General features: G+C 26.0%; 2 protein-coding genes across 3 annotated transcripts; both read right to left on the bottom strand.

Moving 5' to 3' along the window:
- Positions 1-419: 419 nt before the first annotated feature.
- LOC132927352 (kelch-like protein 2) lies at positions 420-6,954 on the bottom strand. 2 transcript variants are annotated; one of them, XM_060991864.1, is made up of 11 exons: positions 6,620-6,954; positions 4,868-5,019; positions 4,579-4,804; positions 4,335-4,510; positions 4,168-4,264; positions 3,241-3,400; positions 3,052-3,164; positions 1,890-2,189; positions 1,678-1,821; positions 1,298-1,613; positions 420-1,228 (listed from the first exon to the last, which is right to left on the bottom strand). In XM_060991864.1, the coding sequence occupies exons 2-11, from the start codon at positions 5,008-5,010 to the stop codon at positions 1,044-1,046; spliced, it is 1,860 nt and encodes a 619-aa protein (XP_060847847.1). In that variant the 5' UTR covers positions 5,011-5,019; positions 6,620-6,954; the 3' UTR covers positions 420-1,043. The 2 variants fall into 2 exon arrangements, with proteins under 2 accessions (XP_060847847.1, XP_060847846.1); XM_060991863.1 differs by lacking the exon at positions 6,620-6,954 and adding an exon at positions 6,247-6,352.
- Positions 6,955-18,870: 11,916 nt separating this feature from the next.
- Positions 18,871-20,052, bottom strand: LOC132925179 (kelch-like protein 5). Its single transcript, XM_060989593.1, has 4 exons — positions 19,752-20,052; positions 19,551-19,693; positions 19,267-19,475; positions 18,871-19,198 (listed from the first exon to the last, which is right to left on the bottom strand). The coding sequence occupies exons 1-3, from the start codon at positions 19,858-19,860 to the stop codon at positions 19,350-19,352; spliced, it is 378 nt and encodes a 125-aa protein (XP_060845576.1). The 5' UTR covers positions 19,861-20,052; the 3' UTR covers positions 18,871-19,198; positions 19,267-19,349.
- Between the last annotated feature and the right edge of the window lie 3,386 nt (positions 20,053-23,438).

The following is a 23,438-nucleotide window of genomic DNA, read 5'->3' as shown; positions in this document are numbered from 1 at the left end:
TATGTCCATTTTTTCGTAGAAACCCTACTTTTTTTTTAGCTTTTAACAAAAGCTTATTACAGATCAACAATTGAAAACATTAGAGTTCCTCTTAGTTTCAATAGTTTTAATACGTCATTTTATATTTTTTATGTAAGGATAATTTGCAATAAAAATTATAATAATAATGTGCAGGTATACTGTAATTAATTCAAAAAATATTTCAAATTAATAATAAAAATAATAAAACAATTTTAATGAGATGAGTAAAGTTGCTGCTTTTTATTATTAAAAACATTCTTAATATTGGGCTTTATTGATGAAAGTTGTATTATTATATTAATAGCCATCAAGTCTGTTGCAGTATTTTGTTTATAATGATACATAAGTGGAGAACTCTGTTTCACACATAAAAGTGGTTGGAAATGGTAAGTGTCAACACGGCCTTTTGTGACAATAAATACTATAATTAATATAAAAACATTTTTTTTCTACTAGCCGTTAGTAATCTTTAAAATAATTTTATTGAACATTTTGAAAAAAAGATTTAAGTTTCGTAAAACTCTGAAATAATCTCAGAGGAACCCAGTCTAAGAAATGCTGCCTTACACGTATCATAATTAAATAGTTTATATATAAAAAAAAAAAAAACATGTAAATTTTTCTTGTTATAAACTAATAAACTTATACCTAAGTCTTAACATTCAGATTAAGATTACTATAATAAATTATTGACCGTCAATAACAGTGTATTCAATATTACACCTATATAGTAATATTCTTATATTTATATAGTTACAATAATAGTACCATCATTGAAGTTTGCAGTCTAAAACTGGGTTTAAATGGTTATTGACGTTAGGATAAGTACCTAAATGGTAATCCTTCTTTACGGTATATTAGTCGCAAGAATTATAATGTAAAAAGTAAATAATATAACATTTTGTTAGTACCATGTGATTTAATTGATTATATAGCTTAATTACTTAACTTAAATTTACAACAAATTTGTTCACAAAAACGAAAATTGATAGAATTATTAATTTTTTTTTTATAAATGATAATTATTTTGTAAAATTCGGCGGTCTATTAACGACTACTCCACTAAATATTTGAAAGTCTTTGCTATTTTTAGATAAATTTTTCATGGACCAAACATTGGTATTAGGGTCGTACACTTCCATCGTAGAATAATTTGATTCTTCATCTCCGCCCAAAACATACAATAAACCATCTAATGCAACTACTCCTATATAAACATGTTGATTGAATTCAATATTTTTAACAAAGGTTTAAAAAAAATAGTTAATTTAATTACCAGGTTTGTATCGGCCTAAATTCATATCAGCAATAGAAGACCATAATCCATCACTTGGTCTATAAATCTCCACACTTCTAATATAACTACTATGATCATTGTTATTGTGACCGTCACTATTATCATCATTCCCTCCATCACTACCACCATCACTACCACCATCATAACCACCTATAGCGTATATAGCACCATTCAAGACTCCTACACTAACACCGTTACGACGTACAGTCATATCTGCAACTGGTGTCCATATGTCAAGTATGGAATAATAACATTCAACAGACTTTAAATCATTATAACCATCACAACCTCCTACCTATATAATTAAATTAAATTATATAAATTGAAAATTAAAATAGAAATATAAAAAATGTATTCACCGCATATAAAAGATTATTTAGTACACCAACACCCAAATTTCCTCTTTTAGTAGTCATCTCAGCTACCATTCTCCATTTTTGAATACTGATGTCAAAAACTTCTACACTACTTAACAAATTATCAGCACCATCATAGCCACCAATCTAAAATGTAATGCAATAAAATATAATAAATATAAAATAAGTAAAAGATTAATATAACTTCTACTTACAGCATATATACAATCATTTAATACACCAACTCCAAGGTTTGTTCGATGAACTAACATATCTGCTATCGGTACCCAACAAGGTGATAATAAAGATACATCAAGCATACTAACAGATTGAGAATGTACACTATTTATTACACCTCCCATAGCGATAACAAATTGATCTCTAACTACGCCTATACCAAAATCCAAATGATAATCCTTCATTACTGCTGCATTCTTACATAGATTGGTTTCTGGGTCATACCATTCTGTTCTATACTTAATCAATTTATTAGAACATTCAAACAGTAAAATTATCTGAAAAAATTAAATGGATAAAGTAACTGTGAAGATATATTATATACAGGGATTTTAAATCATTAAACATTATTTTATCACGTATTGATTTTTTTAAATTTTTTGTTTCATGCTTTTCTTTATACAATTATTATTATATTCATCCTTCTATTTAATAGTGGAACCACTATCAACTTTTAATTTTTAAATGGCAAAGTATATTAAAAATGTAGTAAATTTATAGTTATTTATTTTTTTATGAATTTTAATGTTGAAATTATTATTTTTCGTTAATTTGTTAGCGAAATACAGCATTTAAAAGTTAGATGGTTCTCAGTTTCTATAATACTTCATGTTTCTGAAGACCAGTAGTCACATAAGAAATAAATAATAATAATAAGTACATATTATCTCGATTCAATGATGAATAATATATTTTTATATCTAATTTAGATAATAACCAGGGGTATGTTAGTAGTTTTGATAAGAAATTAAATCTTTGTAAATAATAATTGTATTATAATCAAGCCACACAACCGTAATGACTTGTGGACGAACACCAGAAAGCCTCAAACCACCTAACTTTGAGCAGCTAACTTGTTAACGGTTAAATGAAAAATTATAATTTTAATATTAAAATTCATAAAAAATAGACGACTCATTATTTTATGACATTTTAAACATAAGTTGCCATTTGAAAATTAAAAGTTGATAGTGGTTTCACTATTAAATATAAGGGTGAAAAAATAAAAATATTAAATAGTTTAAGAAAAACACGAAACTAAAAATTTTGAAAAAAAAAAAAACAAAGTCAAAAATTTTTGAAATAATGAGTGTTCGACGATAAAAGAATCACCCTTTATTAGTCAAAATGGAATCATACTTTTTTTGAACTACCAAACTGTCTAGGTTTGCAGCGAATTGTTTGTGGAATAGTGATATACTGAAATGACTTAAGTAGAAGAAAATGTAATGCTTCTGATATAATATCATTATCTAAAAACATTATAATAATAATAAAATATATATTTTGAATTCATAATGGTGACATATTTATGAAAATAGCATTTACATATAGGGCAATTTTTTAGTAGAGGTTCTTCAATTATATTTTTTAATATTCTCGGCGTTGATGCTAATAATGGCAAACGTACATGTTCCATTAACTGTGGCAAATATTTTTCTCTAGTATTCAAATCATGTTTTATCCAATTTATAACACATTCAAATATCTAAAACAATAAATAAATACAATTAAATTAACATACAACAAAATATACCTAATTACATAAGATCAGTGGTGGTGGTGGCTGTTCTATCTTCTTTTGATCAGATCTATTTATTTGTTATACAATCCAATAACGGTGACATATCCAGGGGGGCAGTGGACCTTGCCCCCCATCAGCTGTATCAACTTAATATAAAAATGAACTGTCATTGTTAATTATTGACTATATTTTTTTAGTTTTTGGGTGTAACCCTGCCAATTTTAAAATCCTGGCTACGCTACTGCATTGGTGTATGATTATCACGAGGGTCCAAATAGTTCACAGGTTCCTTCTTTTTAATATCAATCAAAGAAATATTTATTATATATTTATAACATAAAAATAAATTTAAAATTTTGTAGTTTCAATATTTTGATTATGTCAAGTTTTAGTAATAATACATAATATATGATTTTAGGTAGTTTATTTATATTAAGCTTATTATTTGTAATTTATGGACATAAACCATTATTTATTGTATGAAATATAAATATTAAATACATGATAACAACTATAATAGTAAGGTATAGATTTCTAGAAATGTGAAATATTATATCAATACCTATTACTCAACCACAATTTTTTTTCTTCTGTAAAACAAGAGATTTTGTTTTATTTAGTTCAAGCATCCATGCACATATAAAATTATTTTATATTAAATTTTTATGTTATGTAAGTTTTCCAAACATATTAGACCTAAGTACAATAATTATCAATTTTAGTTAGCTTACTTTTACTTCAGATGGAACAGCAATATCATTATAGGATATCAGTTCAATTATTTGTTCACAAGTTAAGGATATGAACTCATCGTATTTAACCATTTCTCTGAAAAAAATAATTGTAACATTTATATTATAAAGGTACAACAGATATAAATAAGTTATATATATCTTACAAAAAATTTTTCTTAATAAACACCTCAGAACATGACCTCAATTCCGTACATTTATGTAAGTCAGCAAATGTTTTGATACTAAGACAATTTGAAGAATTTATATGTGTTTGTAAATACTCAACACATGCTCTTCTTACATAATCTAACTGTAGGATTTTTGCAGCTGGTAACAAAACCTTTAGAAGTACCAATAATGGATTTTAATAATTTATATTCAAATCTGTAACAATTCAAATAATTATACCTTTACATCTTCATTGGTGACTTTTATTTTTCCAGTATAAATATAATCTATTAATATTTGTAAGGCAGAGGAATCTAAATTCTTTATAATAACAACATTGTTGTTCTTATCAACACTACTAAACATATCACGAAAATATTTACTAGCTGCTACTAGAACATTTTTATGTCCAACTACTATTGTACCATTATCTGTTTTCAATGTAATATCGCATAACTCTTTGTGACTAAAAAAAAAAAAGGTATTACTAATATTTACTCTGAAGACAGATAAAATAATCCCAACATACTTTCGTAAGGATTGTAAGTCTTCAAGTAGTTTAACAGCGTGAAAGCTATTTGTAAAATGTATTGGTTCATTGAATTGTACAACAGGCTTTAAATCATTTTCATACGTTGAAGTTTGTAAGTCGCCCATTTTGTTTACTGACATATTTAACACCTTTTAATATATGTTAAAATTGTTTATTAATTTTTATATAATTTTGTGTTTAAAACACTTAAAACTGAATATTTAATGTAAGTTCAAGGTACAACTACATAATTCCTATTTATACTGAACTGTTAAGATATTTTTAAGCTATTATAAAATAAATAATTGTTAAATTAATATTATTAATTGTCTTAAAATGTCTTCATTATGAATTTTAAAGTTTATATTATATGTGTTTTTTTTGTATGTATACACGATAAATAATCGATAAGATACTTCAATCCTCAATTTTGATTTTGGTTTTGGATAAAAAATTTGATCTATTTTTTACTTTTAAGAGTTCGAAATGGAAATACCACAGTATTTTTTTTTATTGATAAGAAAAAAAATTAATGACAAAAACTTGTAGAGAACGTGAATTTCTACTCAAAACCAATTTTTGACAAAATAGATGTTGTTGTTTTTTTGTGTAACTCGAAAATGAATAACTGTAGGTAATTGAAAATTCCGCCAAATATTTATATTATTATTTTTATATAATTATAAATTTTCAATTTTCTTAAGTATTTTTTTCCATATAGTACATAGATATTTATAAACTTTTCATTGGGTAGAAATGCTTGAAAATTTAATATAAAGCTCATAATATGTTTTAAATGTTTAAAATAAAAAATTTTGAAAATCTTATATAGTCACAACATACGACAATACTTTTATAAGTGTTATAAGAAGTCAGAATTCACAGAATTCGCGAAATTTAGCAAATTATTTTGTAGTTAGAAATTTATAAAAATTTGTTTTCATGTCTAAGATTTGAAAAGTTAAGACAATAAGGTTCTTAATTTGTTTTCCAACTAATATTATATGAAAAAAAATCTACCGGGTCATTTTAATTTTTTATGAGCATTTTATATTGAAATGTTTTTAACATTCCATAGGTATTTACCGGTAAAATAATTATTTCTATTTAAACAATTGTTGTGGATATTTTATTGTAATTGAAAAATAAATAATAATAATAATAATAATAAGAAGAAGAAGAAGAAGAAGAAGAAGAAGAAGAAGAAGAAGAAGAAAAATAGATACTTGTAAATTTTACCTAATTGTTATCATAATTTTTTATATAATATTTAATAATGGTATTAATTTTCAAAATCGCGTCCTAGCAACTTATTAATATACAAAAAACAAATTTAAAAAATTGTAAAAAAAAATAAAAAAAATTACAATACTTACAAGGCACGGTCCACAGACAGCAAATGTCCACAATCAGATTTAAAATATCTCATTCCAATAAAAATATGTAAATCCGTTCTCTAGTTATTACTAACATTGCCAACTGTACCGAACAATGGTCTAACGCATAGACCTATTAACTAAATGGACTGCGCCTTGGGCAATAATATATATAATAAATGGAAGAAACAAGATATAATAAATTTTTTCTTCCACAATACCCCTTTTTGCTTATCTGATGTTGTCTGAGTTGTTCGGTAGGCAGGGGGTGTAGAAGGCGCAGTCCATTTAGTTAATAGGTCTATGCCCTATGGTCTAACGACTCTAACGTATAAAAGACTATATTCAGTATCAGTAAATTCTTATTTCTTACCTATTCTATGGACAGCCATAGATTAAATACAGTAGAATATATAGTACTAATATACTAGTATATTCAATCTATGGGACTGCTGACTACACCATACTCGCCGCACGTTTTTACGCATTCGGCTTGTGATTGGTTTTCCAAACTTTCATCCACCACCTACTATTGCGGTTTGCGAACGGCGCGGCGAAGCAAGGTGTTTTCGATGCGCGACTGGTCATACGACATACACTCGGGCGACGGGTATAGCACACGCCATACAGTTTAAATGCTCAATGCCGTGGCACATATTTTGCCGTGCCGTAACCATATCGTCCATATCGCCGCAACGAATTTCTGCCCGATCGACTAGGTACGCGCCGACATCGGCCGACGGCGCTCTACTTCATTATCTATTACTTTTATAAATATGCTCACATTCGACTATGCATTTTGTCATTTATCTTTATTATCTTATCTTGTCAATTTACCTTTCTGTTACACCCTGTATACATGTATATCATTGTAGAACCTATACATATAATATTTGCTTATAATTATTTATAAATAATATTTTAATTGAAACCTTGAACCTTCTAGGTTTAATTAAATTTGTTAGACGATAATATGCAGTAGTAGGCACCTATAAATGTATTGTACTAATAAAATCGGCTCCGTCTTTACATTCCGGGAAAAATTGAAATAACAGATGTATTTTTAGACCAAATATAAAGCCAAATACACCATTCAATTAGTAATGTAATTACAAATAGCCAGAAGAAAAAATCAAAATAATTAAACAACACCACCGAAAATTATGAGTCCATGACTTATTTGTCTACCGCGGCATTGAACGTTATTTCATATTTGTGAAACTGCTCGATTGCGTTATCTGATTGTTATTTGTTAGAGGATTAAACTTAGATATAATATGTATATACAATTTGTAATAGCAAATCCACACAGCAAAATGTTGATATTAATATCCATTGTATATTTATTTTGTATACAATTGCATATATTGCATTTTTTATATCTCTGTAGTATTAAATTAGCAACTTAAATATCTAGTCATTATTTGGATAATAACTGTAAACCAATATTTAAACCTATGTGTTTTGGTGATAATGATATTATATCCAAACTCATATTTATGTCAAATCAATTTTCATATGAAGTTATTACAGTAAATAAACCAGAATATAATGTTAACATTGGCAATACTCCTGGAAAGTTTGCTTTATCTGTCTATAAAAATAATGGTATTGATTTTATTTATTTATTTTTTTTTTAACATTTATTTTATTTATACAATCTTTACAGTGTTTAGTATAATAAGCATAATGGATGGTTATAAAAAGAAATACAAAATTTAACAGAAGGGCTTGAGTGGAGGAGCCGCCCACTGGCGACACTCCGGCTTTTTTTTTTTTTATGAGTTAGTCAAGGAGTAGGTCGCGGCACCATTTCCTCTTTAGTCTTTTTGGGGGGTTTCCAGACATTGGGTTGGAAAGATTTTTCACAAGAATGTTTGGATGATCGCGAAGTGAATCGTGGTAGCGTTTGTAGGATTTAGAGGCGGTTTCTAATACTGTTAGTAGTTTTAAGTCAGTGTGTAGGGTGTGGTTCGAGACATAGAAAGGCGCGTTTGTAATTAGACATATAGAGTTTTATTTTGGACAACTTGAATTTTTTTAATGTTTGATTTTTTTGCTGAACCCCAAATTCGGACGCCGTACGTCCAAATACGTTTTAGCAGGCTTTTGTACAGCAATAGTTTGGTACTGATTGAAAGTTTGGATTTAGAGTTTAAGAAGTGGTTAAGGGAACGAAGGCAAGAGTTTAGCTTAATTTTGGTGGTGTGAGTATGGTGATTCCACGTTAGTCTTTTATCAAAGTTAACACCGAGGTATTTTGTTGTAAGTGAGATGCGAATTTGGATGTTGTTGAAAGTGATTTAGGGACATAGGCCTTGTTTTAGCGTGAAAGTTATATGACAGGATTTAGATTCATTAATTTTTACTTTCCAGTTTTTACACCAGATTTCAATTTTGAGTGAAGTGGGATTGAAGCATGTTTGAAGCTGTGAGTGGATTTTCGTGTGTTGAGATAATCACTTTATCGTCAGCGTATTCTGCTACAAAGGCATTAGTGGAAGTAGGTTGGTCCGCGGTAAATATGTCGAAAAGTAGAGGGGCTGCAATTGCACCTTGCGGAACTCCGGCTTGAATTTCGGAGTAGTCAGATTAAATGATTATAAATGCAATATGTATAAATGTGGGTTCGCGTAGTTTAATTAATGTGGTTAACTAATTATTAGTTGCGTGTATCTCTATTTCACCGTAAGCGAGATGGGAGATAAGGTAGCGATAAGTCCGCGGAGAGCGCTGCGCTGGGCGCGGTGAATGTAACGTTGTGACAGTAATATGTGATACAATTCTTACCGGCTAATTAAAAATTCCTTAATCATCAGCTATTCTCGGAGAACTGGGTCTCACGGAAGCTGAGAGTAATATGCACGGATCGGTGGTACTTTGATGAATATTTTGGTAGGTACGCAATTCGAGTTGACGATCGAATGTTTGAGCACAAAAAAAAAAATATATTATATTTCATTACGGAGCACATGCGCGCGTGACGACACTCCACGGTGGAATGTTTATTTAATACTAATTGTTAAAATAATTGAAAACATTATAGTTATTTATTTTTTGATATTAATTATTATACCTAGTTATTAACATGAATATGAACGAACCAAATTCTACTTGTATGACAAATTCTACAACTCCTCAATCTAGTCCTCAGAATAATAATGGTTGGTATTTTTCTACTTTATAAGTATTAATCTATGATATAATATACATTTAATTTAATTTTATAATATTAATTTATAGTATATATTATTTTAAATTAACATAAAAATAAATTTAACTATAAGTATAATACATATTTTTTTTCTATAGTACAATCAATTTTAATAATAATAAAAAAAAAAATTAATAATAAACCACCTACCTATATATTAAAAATATAATTAAGAATATTATTAAATTGTTTATTATTTTAGACTATAAAATGAAAATGAATACCATACATATATTATATTTTTAATACAGCTATTATTAATATAGCTTTATAGATACATAAAATAAATTTGTTAATTTCTGAGGTGTTAAAATGTGTATTCTACAAATATTTTTAAATGTTTTAGTATTATTCAAAACCTCACGTTAACAGTATTAATTATTAAAATTACTATCATATTATAAATTATGATATATTGTCATAACTAGGATGGTGTATTTGTAGATAATTTAAAATAACAAAACACAAAAAAATATACTTTTTAATTTAAGGTAATTCATACTTATATTTTGTTTTTACTTTTAGTAAACGACAAAATACTTCTCAATTATTTAGCATATATCAAAGTTGGAGTCATGAAAATTTCTGATGTTCAACAATAAATTTTAGGGCAATTGTCTAATATTGATGCACAAAAACAATATTCAAATTTAAAAACCATTTTTGCTGAAGAAATTGACTATTTTGTATCCACATGGCCATAACAACGTAAGATATATTTAATGATTTAGAACACAGATTACAATATGAAGAAGGTTATAAGAATAAAGTGGTAATAAATTATGAGTAATCATTTTAAATGTATTTTTTGAAATAATACTGTAATAATTTGTAAATTATAGGTTATTGAACCTACTAGAGTAGGAGATAAAACTCTAAAAGATATGATTTACAAAATGTTGAAAAAAGTTTTGGCAGATAATATTTTGAAAATTTTTACATATTTCGGGTTGAAAATAAGAAAAATATTTATATTTTACTATTAAACAAGGCAATTTTTGGTAAATATATTTCAATACTCTTTACAATAATAAAGTAATATCAAATTAAATTGTATTGATTTAAGATGCTATAAGGAAGTTAAAATTTAATAATTCTTCAGACGATGAAATAATTATTATTATTGGGAAATGGCTCACAACATCAAAATCAAGATAAGAAAAAAAAAGTCCTAATTCTTCATAATATATAAATAATATTATATAATACTATAATTACTAAATTACTTACATAATATTCATATCAAAATATTGTATGTAGTATTCCATAAAATTAAGTTAAAATTAAAAATATTTTTTTGTTCATTATTAGAAATCTTTTAAGATTCTAATAACTAAGTATTAATTAAATTAATAAAATTAATTTAATAATATTATAGAAATTTAAAAACGGTGCAGATGACCCTTTTCATTTTTCATAATATAAATATCACCTATTAATAATTATACCTATTTATTTAGTTAATATTTATACATAATATATCCCTGGTATACTATATTTTCAATATTTATATGAAAAAGATAATATAACATTGTCATGATTACAAGATATCAGAATATTTATGAGATATTAACAAATATTGTGGTATGTTTATAGAAATATATAAGAAATATCTATTCATTATATACAAGAAATATGATAATTTGTTTATATATTGAATATTTGAATGACTAAATTTTAGTATTTTTGGTATATAAAAAAGTGGTTCATAAGACATCTATATAATATTCAAGAAATATACAAAAATACAGTTGAGAGTTTCTGTGAAGAATTTGGCTTTTCTGAAGTATATTTTTCTGTTTCCTGAACGTATTCATTCGATTCTTCTATTTTTCTACATCTTAATCATCAAATTTTATGTAATATTCTTCCAATTTTAGAGAATCTTGACATTCTGTGAAGAATTTGGCTTTTCTGAAGCATATTCTTCTGTTTCCTGGACGTATACATTCGATTCTTCAATTATTCTACATCTTAACCATATAATTTACCATAGAATTCTTCAAAATATTGAGAATATTGACTCTTCTATGAAGAAATTTGGCTTTTCTCAAAGATATTTCACTTTTTCGTGGTAATATTCATTCGATTCTTCTATTATTCTACATCTTAATCATCAAATTTCATTTAATATTCTTCTAATTTTAGAGAATCTTGACATTCTGTGAAGAATTTGGCTTTTCTAAAGTTTATTCTTCTGTTTGCTGGACGTATACATTCGATTCATCTATTATTCTACATCTTAATCATATAATTTACTGTAGAATTCTTTAAAATATTGAGAATATTGACTCTTTAATGAAGAAATTTGGCTTTTCTCAAAGATATTTCACTTTTTCGTGGTAATATTCATTCGATTCTTCTATTATTCTACATCTTAATCATCAAATTTCATTTAATATTCTTCTAATTTTAGAGAATCTTGACATTCTGTGAAGAATTTGGCTTTTCTAAAGTTTATTCTTCTGTTTGCTGGACGTATACATTCGATTCATCTATTATTCTACATCTTAATCATATAATTTACTGTAGAATTCTTTAAAATATTGAGAATATTGACTCTTTAATGAAGAAATTTGGCTTTTCTCAAAGATATTTCAATTTTTCGTGGTAATATTCATTCGATCCTTCTATTATTCTACATCTTAATCATCAAATTTCATGTAATATTCTTCTAATTTTAGAGAATCTTGACATTCTGTGAAGAATTTGGCTTTTCTGAAGTATATTCTTCTGTTTCCTGAACGTATTCATTCGATTCTTCTATTTTTCTACATCTTAATCATCAAATTTCATGTATTATTCTTCTAATTTTAGAGAATCTTGACATTCTGTGAAGAATTTGGCTTTTCTGAAGTATATTCTTCTGTTTTCTGAACGTATTCATTCGATTCTTCAATTATTCTACTTCTTAACCATATAATTTACTGTAGAATTCTTTAAATTATTGAGAATATTGATTTTCTATGAATAACTTGGCTTTTCTGAAGCATATTCTTCTGTTTCCTGAACGTATTCATTCGATTCTTCTATTATTCTACATCTTAATCATCAAATTTCATTTAATATTCTTCTAATTTTAGAGAATCTAGACATTCTGTGAAGAATTTGGCTTTTCTGAAGTTTATTCTTCTGTTTGCTGGACGTATTTATTCGATTCTTCAATTATTCTACTTCTTAATCATATAATTTACCATAGAATTCTTCAAAATATTGAGAATATTGACTCTTCTATGAAGAAATTTGGCTTTTCTCAAAGATATTTCACTTTTTCGTGGTAATATTCATTCGATTCTTCTATTATTCTACTTCTTAACCATATAATTTACTGTAGAATTCTTTAAATTATTGAGAATATTGATTTTCTATGAATAACTTGGCTTTTCTGAAGCATATTCTTCTGTTTCCTGAACGTATTCATTCGATTCTTCTATTATTCTACATCTTAATCATCAAATTTCATTTAATATTCTTCTAATTTTAGAGAATCTAGACATTCTGTGAAGAATTTGGCTTTTCTGAAGTTTATTCTTCTGTTTGCTGGACGTATTTATTCGATTCTTCAATTATTCTACTTCTTAATCATATAATTTACCATAGAATTCTTCAAAATATTGAGAATATTGACTCTTCTATGAAGAAATTTGGCTTTTCTCAAAGATATTTCACTTTTTCGTGGTAATATTCATTCGATTTTTCTATTATTCTACTTCTTAACCATATAATTTACTGTAGAATTCTTTAAATTATTGAGAATATTGATTTTCTATGAATAACTTGGCTTTTCTGAAGCATATTCTTCTGTTTCCTGGACGTATACATTCGATTCTTCAATTATTCTACATCTTAACCATATAATTTACCATAGAATTCTTCAAAATATTGAGAATATTGACTCTTCTATGAAGAAATTTGGCTTTTCTCAAAGATATTTCACTTTTTCGTGGTAATATTCATTCGATTCTTCTATTATTCTACATCTTAATCATCAAATTTCATGTAATATTCTTCTAATTTTAGAGAATCTTGACATTCTGTGAAGAATTTGGCTTTTCTGAAGTATATTCTTCTGTTTCCTGAACGTATTCATTCGATTCTTCTATTTTTCTACATCTTAATCATCAAATTTCATGTATTATTCTTCTAATTTTAGAGAATCTTGACATTCTGTGAAGAATTTGGCTTTTCTGAAGTATATTCTTCTGTTTTCTGAACGTATTCATTCGATTCTTCAATTATTCTACTTCTTAACCATATAATTTACTGTAGAATTCTTTAAATTATTGAGAATATTGATTTTCTATGAATAACTTGGCTTTTCTGAAGCATATTCTTCTGTTTCTTGAACGTATTCATTCGATTCTTCTATTATTCTACATCTTAATCATCAAATTTCATTTAATATTCTTCTAATTTTAGAGAATCTAGACATTCTGTGAAGAATTTGGCTTTTCTGAAGTTTATTCTTCTGTTTGCTGGACGTATTTATTCGATTCTTCAATTATTCTACTTCTTAATCATATAATTTACCATAGAATTCTTCAAAATATTGAGAATATTGACTCTTCTATGAAGAAATTTGGCTTTTCTCAAAGATATTTCACTTTTTCGTGGTAATATTCATTCGATTCTTCTATTATTCTACTTCTTAACCATATAATTTACTGTAGAATTCTTTAAATTATTGAGAATATTGATTTTCTATGAATAACTTGGCTTTTCTGAAGCATATTCTTCTGTTTCCTGAACGTATTCATTCGATTCTTCTATTATTCTACATCTTAATCATCAAATTTCATTTAATATTCTTCTAATTTTAGAGAATCTAGACATTCTGTGAAGAATTTGGCTTTTCTGAAGTTTATTCTTCTGTTTGCTGGACGTATTTATTCGATTCTTCAATTATTCTACTTCTTAATCATATAATTTACCATAGAATTCTTCAAAATATTGAGAATATTGACTCTTCTATGAAGAAATTTGGCTTTTCTCAAAGATATTTCACTTTTTCGTGGTAATATTCATTCGATTCTTCTATTATTCTACTTCTTAACCATATAATTTACTGTAGAATTCTTTAAATTATTGAGAATATTGATTTTCTATGAATAACTTGGCTTTTCTGAAGCATATTCTTCTGTTTCCTGAACGTATTCATTCGATTCTTCTATTATTCTACATCTTAATCATCAAATTTCATTTAATATTCTTCTAATTTTAGAGAATCTAGACATTCTGTGAAGAATTTGGCTTTTCTGAAGTTTATTCTTCTGTTTGCTGGACGTATTTATTCGATTCTTCAATTATTCTACTTCTTAATCATATAATTTACCATAGAATTCTTCAAAATATTGAGAATATTGACTCTTCTATGAAGAAATTTGGCTTTTCTCAAAGATATTTCACTTTTTCGTGGTAATATTCATTCGATTCTTCTATTATTCTACTTCTTAACCATATAATTTACTGTAGAATTCTTTAAATTATTGAGAATATTGATTTTCTATGAATAACTTGGCTTTTCTGAAGCATATTCTTCTGTTTCCTGAACGTATTCATTCGATTCTTCTATTATTCTACATCTTAATCATCAAATTTCATTTAATATTCTTCTAATTTTAGAGAATCTAGACATTCTGTGAAGAATTTGGCTTTTCTGAAGTTTATTCTTCTGTTTGCTGGACGTATTTATTCGATTCTTCAATTATTCTACTTCTTAATCATATAATTTACCATAGAATTCTTCAAAATATTGAGAATATTGACTCTTCTATGAAGAAATTTGGCTTTTCTCAAAGATATTTCACTTTTTCGTGGTAATATTCATTCGATTCTTCTATTATTCTACTTCTTAACCATATAATTTACTGTAGAATTCTTTAAATTATTGAGAATATTGATTTTCTATGAATAACTTGGCTTTTCTGAAGCATATTCTTCTGTTTCCTGAACGTATTCATTCGATTCTTCTATTATTCTACATCTTAATCATCAAATTTCATGTAATATTCTTCTAATTTTAGAGAATCTTGACATTCTGTGAAGAATTTGGCTTTTCTGAAGTATATTCTTCTGTTTCCTGAACGTATTCATTCGATTCTTCTATTTTTCTACATCTTAATCATCAAATTTCATGTAATATTCTTCTAATTTTAGAGAATCTTGACATTCTGTGAAGAATTTGGCTTTTCTGAAGTATATTCTTCTGTTTTCTGAACGTATTCATTCGATTCTTCAATTATTCTACTTCTTAACCATATAATTTACTGTAGAATTCTTTAAATTATTGAGAATATTGATTTTCTATGAATAACTTGGCTTTTCTGAAGCATATTCTTCTGTTTCCTGAACGTATTCATTCGATTCTTCTATTATTCTACATCTTAATCATCAAATTTCATTTAATATTCTTCTAATTTTAGAGAATCTAGACATTCTGTGAAGAATTTGGCTTTTCTGAAGTTAATTCTTCTGTTTGCTGGACGTATTTATTCGATTCTTCAATTATTCTACTTCTTAATCATATAATTTACCATAGAATTCTTCAAAATATTGAGAATATTGACTCTTCTATGAAGAAATTTGGCTTTTCTCAAAGATATTTCACTTTTTCGTGGTAATATTCATTCGATTCTTCTATTATTCTACATCTTAATCATCAAATTTCATGTAATATTCTTCTAATTTTAGAGAATCTTGACATTCTGTGAAGAATTTGGCTTTTCTGAAGTATATTCTTCTGTTTCATGAACGTATTCATTCGATTCTTCTATTTTTCTACATCTTAATCATCAAATTTCATTTAATATTCTTCTAATTTTAGAGAATCTTGACATTCTGTGAAGAATTTGGCTTTTCTGAAGCATATTCTTCTGTTTCCTGAACGTATTCATTCGATTCTTCTATTATTCTACATCTCAATCATCAAATTTCATGTAATATTCTTCTAATTTTAGAGAATCTTGATATTCTGTGAAGAATTTGGCTTTTCTGAAGTATATTCTTCTGTTTTCTGAACGTATTCATTCGATTCTTCAATTATTCTACTTCTTAACCATATAATTTACTGTAGAATTCTTTAAATTATTGAGAATATTGACTTTCCATGAAGAATATAGCTTTTCTGAAGTATATTCTTCTGTTTCCTGGACGTATTCATTCGATTCCTCTATTTTTCTACAATCTTAATCATCAAATTTCATTTAATATTCTTCTAATTTTAGAGAATTTTGACTTTCTATGAAGAATTTGGCTTTTCTGAAGCATATTCTTCTGTTTCCTGGACGTTTTCATTCGATTCTTCTATTTTTCTACATCTTTATCATATAATTTACTGTAGAATTCTTTAAGTTATTGAGAATATTGACTTTCCATGAAGAATTTGGCTTTTCTGAAGCATATTCTTCTGTTTCCTGAACGTATTCATTCGATTCTTCTATTATTCTACATCTTAATCATCAAATTTCATGTAATATTCTTCTAATTTTAGAGAATCTTGACATTCTGTGAAGAATTTGGCTTTTCTGAAGTATATTCTTCTGTTTCATGAACGTATTCATTCGATTCTTCTATTATTCTACATCTTAATCATCAAATTTCATTTAATATTCTTCTAATTTTAGAGAATCTAGACATTCTGTGAAGAATTTGGCTTTTCTGAAGTTTATTCTTCTGTTTGCTGCACGTATTTATTCGATTCTTCAATTATTCTACTTCTTAATCATATAATTTACCATAGAATTCTTCAAAATATTGAGAATATTGACATTCTGTGAAGAATTTGGCTTTTCTGAAGTATGTTCTTCTGTTTCCTGAACGAATTTATTCGATTCTTATATATTTATACTTCTTAATCATATAAGTTACTGTATAATTAGTCCAGGGAATAGAAGATTATACTTAAATCAAATATATCAAATTAATCGTTTGTATGTCTAGTATTTTTTTTTCATTTATTCATTCTCTTTGAGTCTATTAATTCTCATTCTTTAACTATATATGTCTATATAATTGTTTAACTATTTATTTAACCATCCAAATATTGGCATTATTTGCAACCGACATTTCCAAATTAGCATTCTGCTCAATTATAATAAATAAAATACCTATTTTAATGTTTCTACTTTTATTTCTTCTCTATAATGATAAAAAAAATGTTAGACTTATTCAAATCGTATAGCACATCGAGACCGGTTTATATAGTCTCGACTAGACGGATACACCGTAGAGATTTTCAGGTAGTGGATCAAAAGAATCCAAAAATGTGTTGTAGAAAATTTATGGTACTATTATTTAAATGTTGCGATATTTGATATTTGCTTACTTCGGCAGGCGTCTTGAGTAATAAATATTCAACAACTGTACAAAATTAATACAACATACACTATCTGAAAATATATATTTATTTTGTATAGCAAGAGATGTGAATTAGTATTCTGCTATTGAAGGATAATCTATAAATATTTACCATGTTATTTTACATACCTATATAATATATAAATGTGTAATATTTTAATGAATTAATAAAAAGGGTGATTTAAAATATAATTAATAATTATAAAAGTGAGGTATAAAATTAATATTGAATAGTTAGTTAAAGATTTATGTATGTATGTGATATTATGTCTTAATTTAATTTATTTTTGTAAGGTAATGATGGTGGATCAGAATAAGATTTTCCTTAGATAAGGTTTAATTAATTAAATTTAACGTGTTAAATTAACATGGGATCTTTAATTAAAGAAATGTAGTATCTAGGATATAATTAAGGCGTCAAATACAATTTATTTATATATTAAATAATAATATTTATAAATTATAATAAAGGTACGTCATACGTGTCGGGTAAATGTGTGCGTTGGAAGTAACCGTTAGTGTAGCAAGTACATTGTTTACTGTAGTATAAAAATTTAGAAATATCGAAGTTTAAGATTTCAGACTTTTGCATAATATTTAATTAATTTAAAAGAAATTAATATTTGATTTTCAGAATTAATTAAAATAAAATTTTGATAACCGACAAATTAGATTAACATCAATTATATTTCTGGTGGGTTGATTGACTTCCCCATTTAATAATTTTTTTATTCATAAATACCTAATGCTTAATAAATGGATATTATAATTTTTCAGAAAAAATATGAATATGAACAAGAAATAATAAAAACTGAAATATTATAAATTATGTAAAAATGTGTGTTTAGAATGAAATATGTGAAAAAAAAAGTAAAATAAAATATGACTTATTTCATAGTAAATGTTATAAAACACTTACCAAAAGACTAAATAATTTGTATGATAAATAGTGAAACTACGTAAGTAATACCAATCACTTCTTACTAGAATCTTAATTGAAAATATGTAGTTAATTAATTAGAAATAAAAGTATACATAATACTCGTGTTGTTTTAAGATAACATTCAAATAGTTAAGTAAATAATATAATAATTTAAATATTTTTATAGCTTAATTATTTGACTTAAATTTACAACAATTTTTTTCGTAAAAACAAATGTTGATAGACTTATTAAAAGTTTTATTAAAAATGCTATTGAGTTGTATAATTTGGTGGTATATTAACCACTACTCCACTATATATTTGGAAGACTTTGTCATTTTTACACAGCTTTTTCATGGACCAGGTATTGGTATTAGGGTCATACGACATACACTTCTATAGTAAAATAATTTGATTCTTCAACTCCACCACATACAATAAACCATCTAGTGCGACTACTCCTATATAAAAATGTAATTAAATTCAATATTTTTCACATAAGTTATTTAAAAAAAATGATTATAATCACCAGGTTTGTATCTGCTTAAATTCATATCAGAAACTCGAGACCATACTCCATCACTTGGTCTATAAGCCTAAGATTGTAATAATTTATGTCACGACCATATGTCGTGATGTACACTGTACAGACATATCTGCAACGGGTATCCATGTGTCATTTCTGGGATCATAACATTCGACAGACTTCAAACTATATGAACCATCATAACCTCCTACCTATAATCTATATGATTAAAAAAAATTATAAAACCTCCAAATTAAAGTACGCAGAAACACAAAAACTATATTTGCCGCATATAAATGATCATTGAGTACACCAACAACAAAACCACTTCTATCAGTATTCATACTAGTAACCATTCTCCATATTTTAATACTGTTATCAAAAACTTCTACGGTATTTAAGTACCACCAAAAATACCATTCCCGCCTATCTAAAATTTAATACAATAAAATATATTCAAATTATAAAATGTTAGAGATTAGTATAACTTACAGCATATATTATACAATCATATAATACACCAACTCCTAGGTTTTTTCGACGAACTAACATATCTGCCAACGGTACCCAACAAGGTGATGATAATGAAGATACCATACATCAAGCATACTAACAGAATTAGAACTCAATATATACTCACCTCCCATAGCAAAAACAAATTTATCTCTAATTACGCCTATTCCAACTTCCAAACAACAATTATCAATTTCTGCAACCTTCCTACATAGTATATAGTTTGGTGGTAGAGTTAAAACATCTTATACTATACTTACGCAATTTAAAAATTGAACAGTAGAATAATCTGAAAAAATTAAATGGATAATGTAACTGTGAAAGTTTATTATATATTAATTAAAATGGAATCATATTTTTTTTGAACTACCAAATTGTCTAGGTTTAAAGTGAATCGTTTGTGGAATAGTGAAATCTTGGGCTGACTTAAGAAAATGAGAATGTACTTCCGATACAACATCATTATCTAAAAACATTATAATAATTATAAGCTATATGGTTCTAATTCATAATGGTGACATATTTATGAAAATAACATTTACATTTAGGACGATTTTTAAGTAAAGGTTCTTCAATTATTTGTTTTAATATAATACTAGGTGTTGATTCTAATAATGACAGACGTGCATGTTCCATTAATTGTGGCAAACATTTTTCTCTCCAATCCAAATCATGTTTTATCCATTTTATAACACATTCAAATATCTACAACAGTAAATAAATATAATTAAATTAAAATATAACAAATTGTACTTAATTCCATGAGATCAGTGGTGGTGGTGGTGGTTATTCTGCAGTCTTCTTTCAACCCGACCTATTTATTTGTTATAAGTACCTAAAGTACCAACTAAATAGCTCGTCGCGGCAGCATTGGTCTATTGACTATTTATAATACTTAATATTTTATTTTAATTATTATTATTATTAACATATTGTTTATAGACGGAAATGTTATATTACACACGGTACCTATGATATTCTTCTCTTATTTTTCATTTTATCATATAACACGAGTACGTTCGGGTTGATTATATTATAAACGTTTGGTTTATTTTAATAGAATAGAATATTAAATTTAATATTTATCATATTTTGGGTTATGGTTTTCTAATTTTTTATCGCACTCCACACCGGTAATGCTCAATAAAAAATAAGTTGGTTATCCAAAAAGTGTATTGCTAGTTGCTACCAAGCTAATCTTTTCTGTGTTTAAACTTTAAATAGTTTAAATAGGTTATGGGTTAGGGTTACAAAAAAACACAGCGACAACAGACTTCTACAGTTTTCTATATCAATTATTAACATTATCACAGATGTATCATCATGTACATAATATGAAAAGTTATTTATTTTCGATACTATGATTAAGAGAAGGTAATATTTATGTTAAAATATATATTTTTTTCATAATTAATTTTTATAAATTTTAACATAAGTCATAAAAATTAGTTATTACATTATCTTAATACTAAGTATTAACAAAACCAATGAATTTATATTTAATGCAATCCATAACTTTTGAATTATAGACAAAACCTATATAAATTATAATCATCGATTAATCATAGCATTTTTTGCCCAACACTGTGGTTACACAGTACTAACATACTAACTTTAAAATTGATAATTTTTTTGATTTATTTTTGCATAATATTGTTTATTTTAACTTAATTCTCTGTAATTTATGTTAAAACTTGAATCTATCCAATTTATATAATTAATTAAATATTCTGTAATATATTATCTATTTATCTATCGTAATTATTTGCTGTAATTTATTTATATAGAATTATACATATATCATGTATCTATTGTGTATAAAATATAAAATAATATAGTTATATAATTATATTATTTAGGAGTTTAGGACATGTATTAAGTGCTATTAAAGTATTATTACATTTGAGGAAAAGATGTAAATATGAAATATTGCATACAACATGTCAACAAAGGTCAAAGGATACGTTTTGCTTTTGAGCTTAAAAATGTTAACTTAATACTCATGTATGAGCTGGTAAAAATATTCGCTGCCCCCGATTTAAAACTCTGCGCACGCCTATGGATGTAGGATGTATTCCTTTACACATGGATATCTCTAAGAATATTTTTGACGATCTCAGTTACGGTAACGTCCGGTGAACGAAGTTTTTCTTAACTTAAATTAATAAAAACTTATTTGCGCTCCTTGATAACAGAAGATAGACTTTCTTCGTTAGCAATCTTGTGAAATGAAAATAATTCAACCCAAAAAGTAAATTATGAAGAATCAATCAAAGTTATCAATAAGTTTTAATATGAATCATAGTTATAGGTACCTAAGTATCAAATTTAAAATTACTATTATTTTTATTTTATTTTATTTTTTTACGTAATGTGGCAATTTTATAAGTTAATAACCTTATTATAATATTGTTTGATCAGGTAATAAAGTTTGAAGTTATAATACAAAATACATACTAATTTTATTCAAACTTACTAAACAATTTAATTTTACTACTACTCAAAATTTTTATTAAATTTTTAAATCTTAGGTACATATAAGCAGAAATTTTTTTAAGTATTTCTTACTACAAAACAATTTGTACATTTTTGAGATTTAGTTAAAATTTTAAATTTAAGCACTTATAAAAAAAATATACATAACAATAGATATTCAACATTTTTTAATTGAGAAATTGACAACTTATGAGGAGCTTTGTATTATTTGTTCAAACATTTCTATATGACCATTTGAAGTTAAAATTTGTCCAAATCATTAAGAATATACAAACTACAAGTATCTATTTTGTTGTAAAAAATCTAAAAAATCTTCAATTTAAATGGCTAAGATTTTAAAATTAATAAAATATTACTTACTAACATAGTAGTATTTCATACTATAACTAAAATATCTTCACATAATTATTTTTAAATTATATTTTTAGTTTAGATTTGGACAAAATTACATATTGAATGATGAATTTATATGAATAAGAACTATATGTAATGTTCATTAAAAAAAAATATTACTGATGTGGACTTTTACGTATATAATAAACGGTATATTGATTAATCTTAAGGTATTATTTAATTATAACCTATTCACACTGTTTGGCAGTAAATATTTACAGTAAGGTGTTGTTAACCCAAAAGTTAGTAACAATAATATAATATTTTTATAGTAATTAATTAATAATAATAAAATTATAGATGCAATGTTTTTGGAGAAAATTATATCAACCTACCGTGATTCTAATTTCTTATAGTAAAATATATTAAATTAATAACTATATCAAAAGACATAATATGATGAAATATACTTACTAATAGACTTGTGATGTATTCATGCACAATATTACAATAATATATAATCGAATTCAAATTTAACACACCCATTATAAGTGACCCATTTGACACCTTAAATACAATAGCACTAACATTAGTAGTAGAACATTACCTAAACTTACCTACTTTTTAATTTTTAACACTACGCATCCATCCATCTGCCCAAAAAATGGATCCGCAAATGCGCAATTATACAAGTGTCTTGGGGCGTCCAAAATCATAATACGGTTCTATTTTAACAAAATTTCGATCTATATCCATAACGAATGAAGAGGAAACTTTGTATAGTCAAAAGCGTACCTATAGCAATTATGTGTTCAGCAGTTCCAATTATTGGT

Source organism: Rhopalosiphum padi, chromosome 3 (genome assembly GCF_020882245.1).
Source record: "Rhopalosiphum padi isolate XX-2018 chromosome 3, ASM2088224v1, whole genome shotgun sequence".
NCBI classification, from domain to species: Eukaryota; Metazoa; Arthropoda; class Insecta; order Hemiptera; family Aphididae; genus Rhopalosiphum; species Rhopalosiphum padi.
The sequence above is the reverse complement of the archived record's forward strand: the minus strand, read 5'-3'. Positions and strand labels throughout refer to the sequence as shown.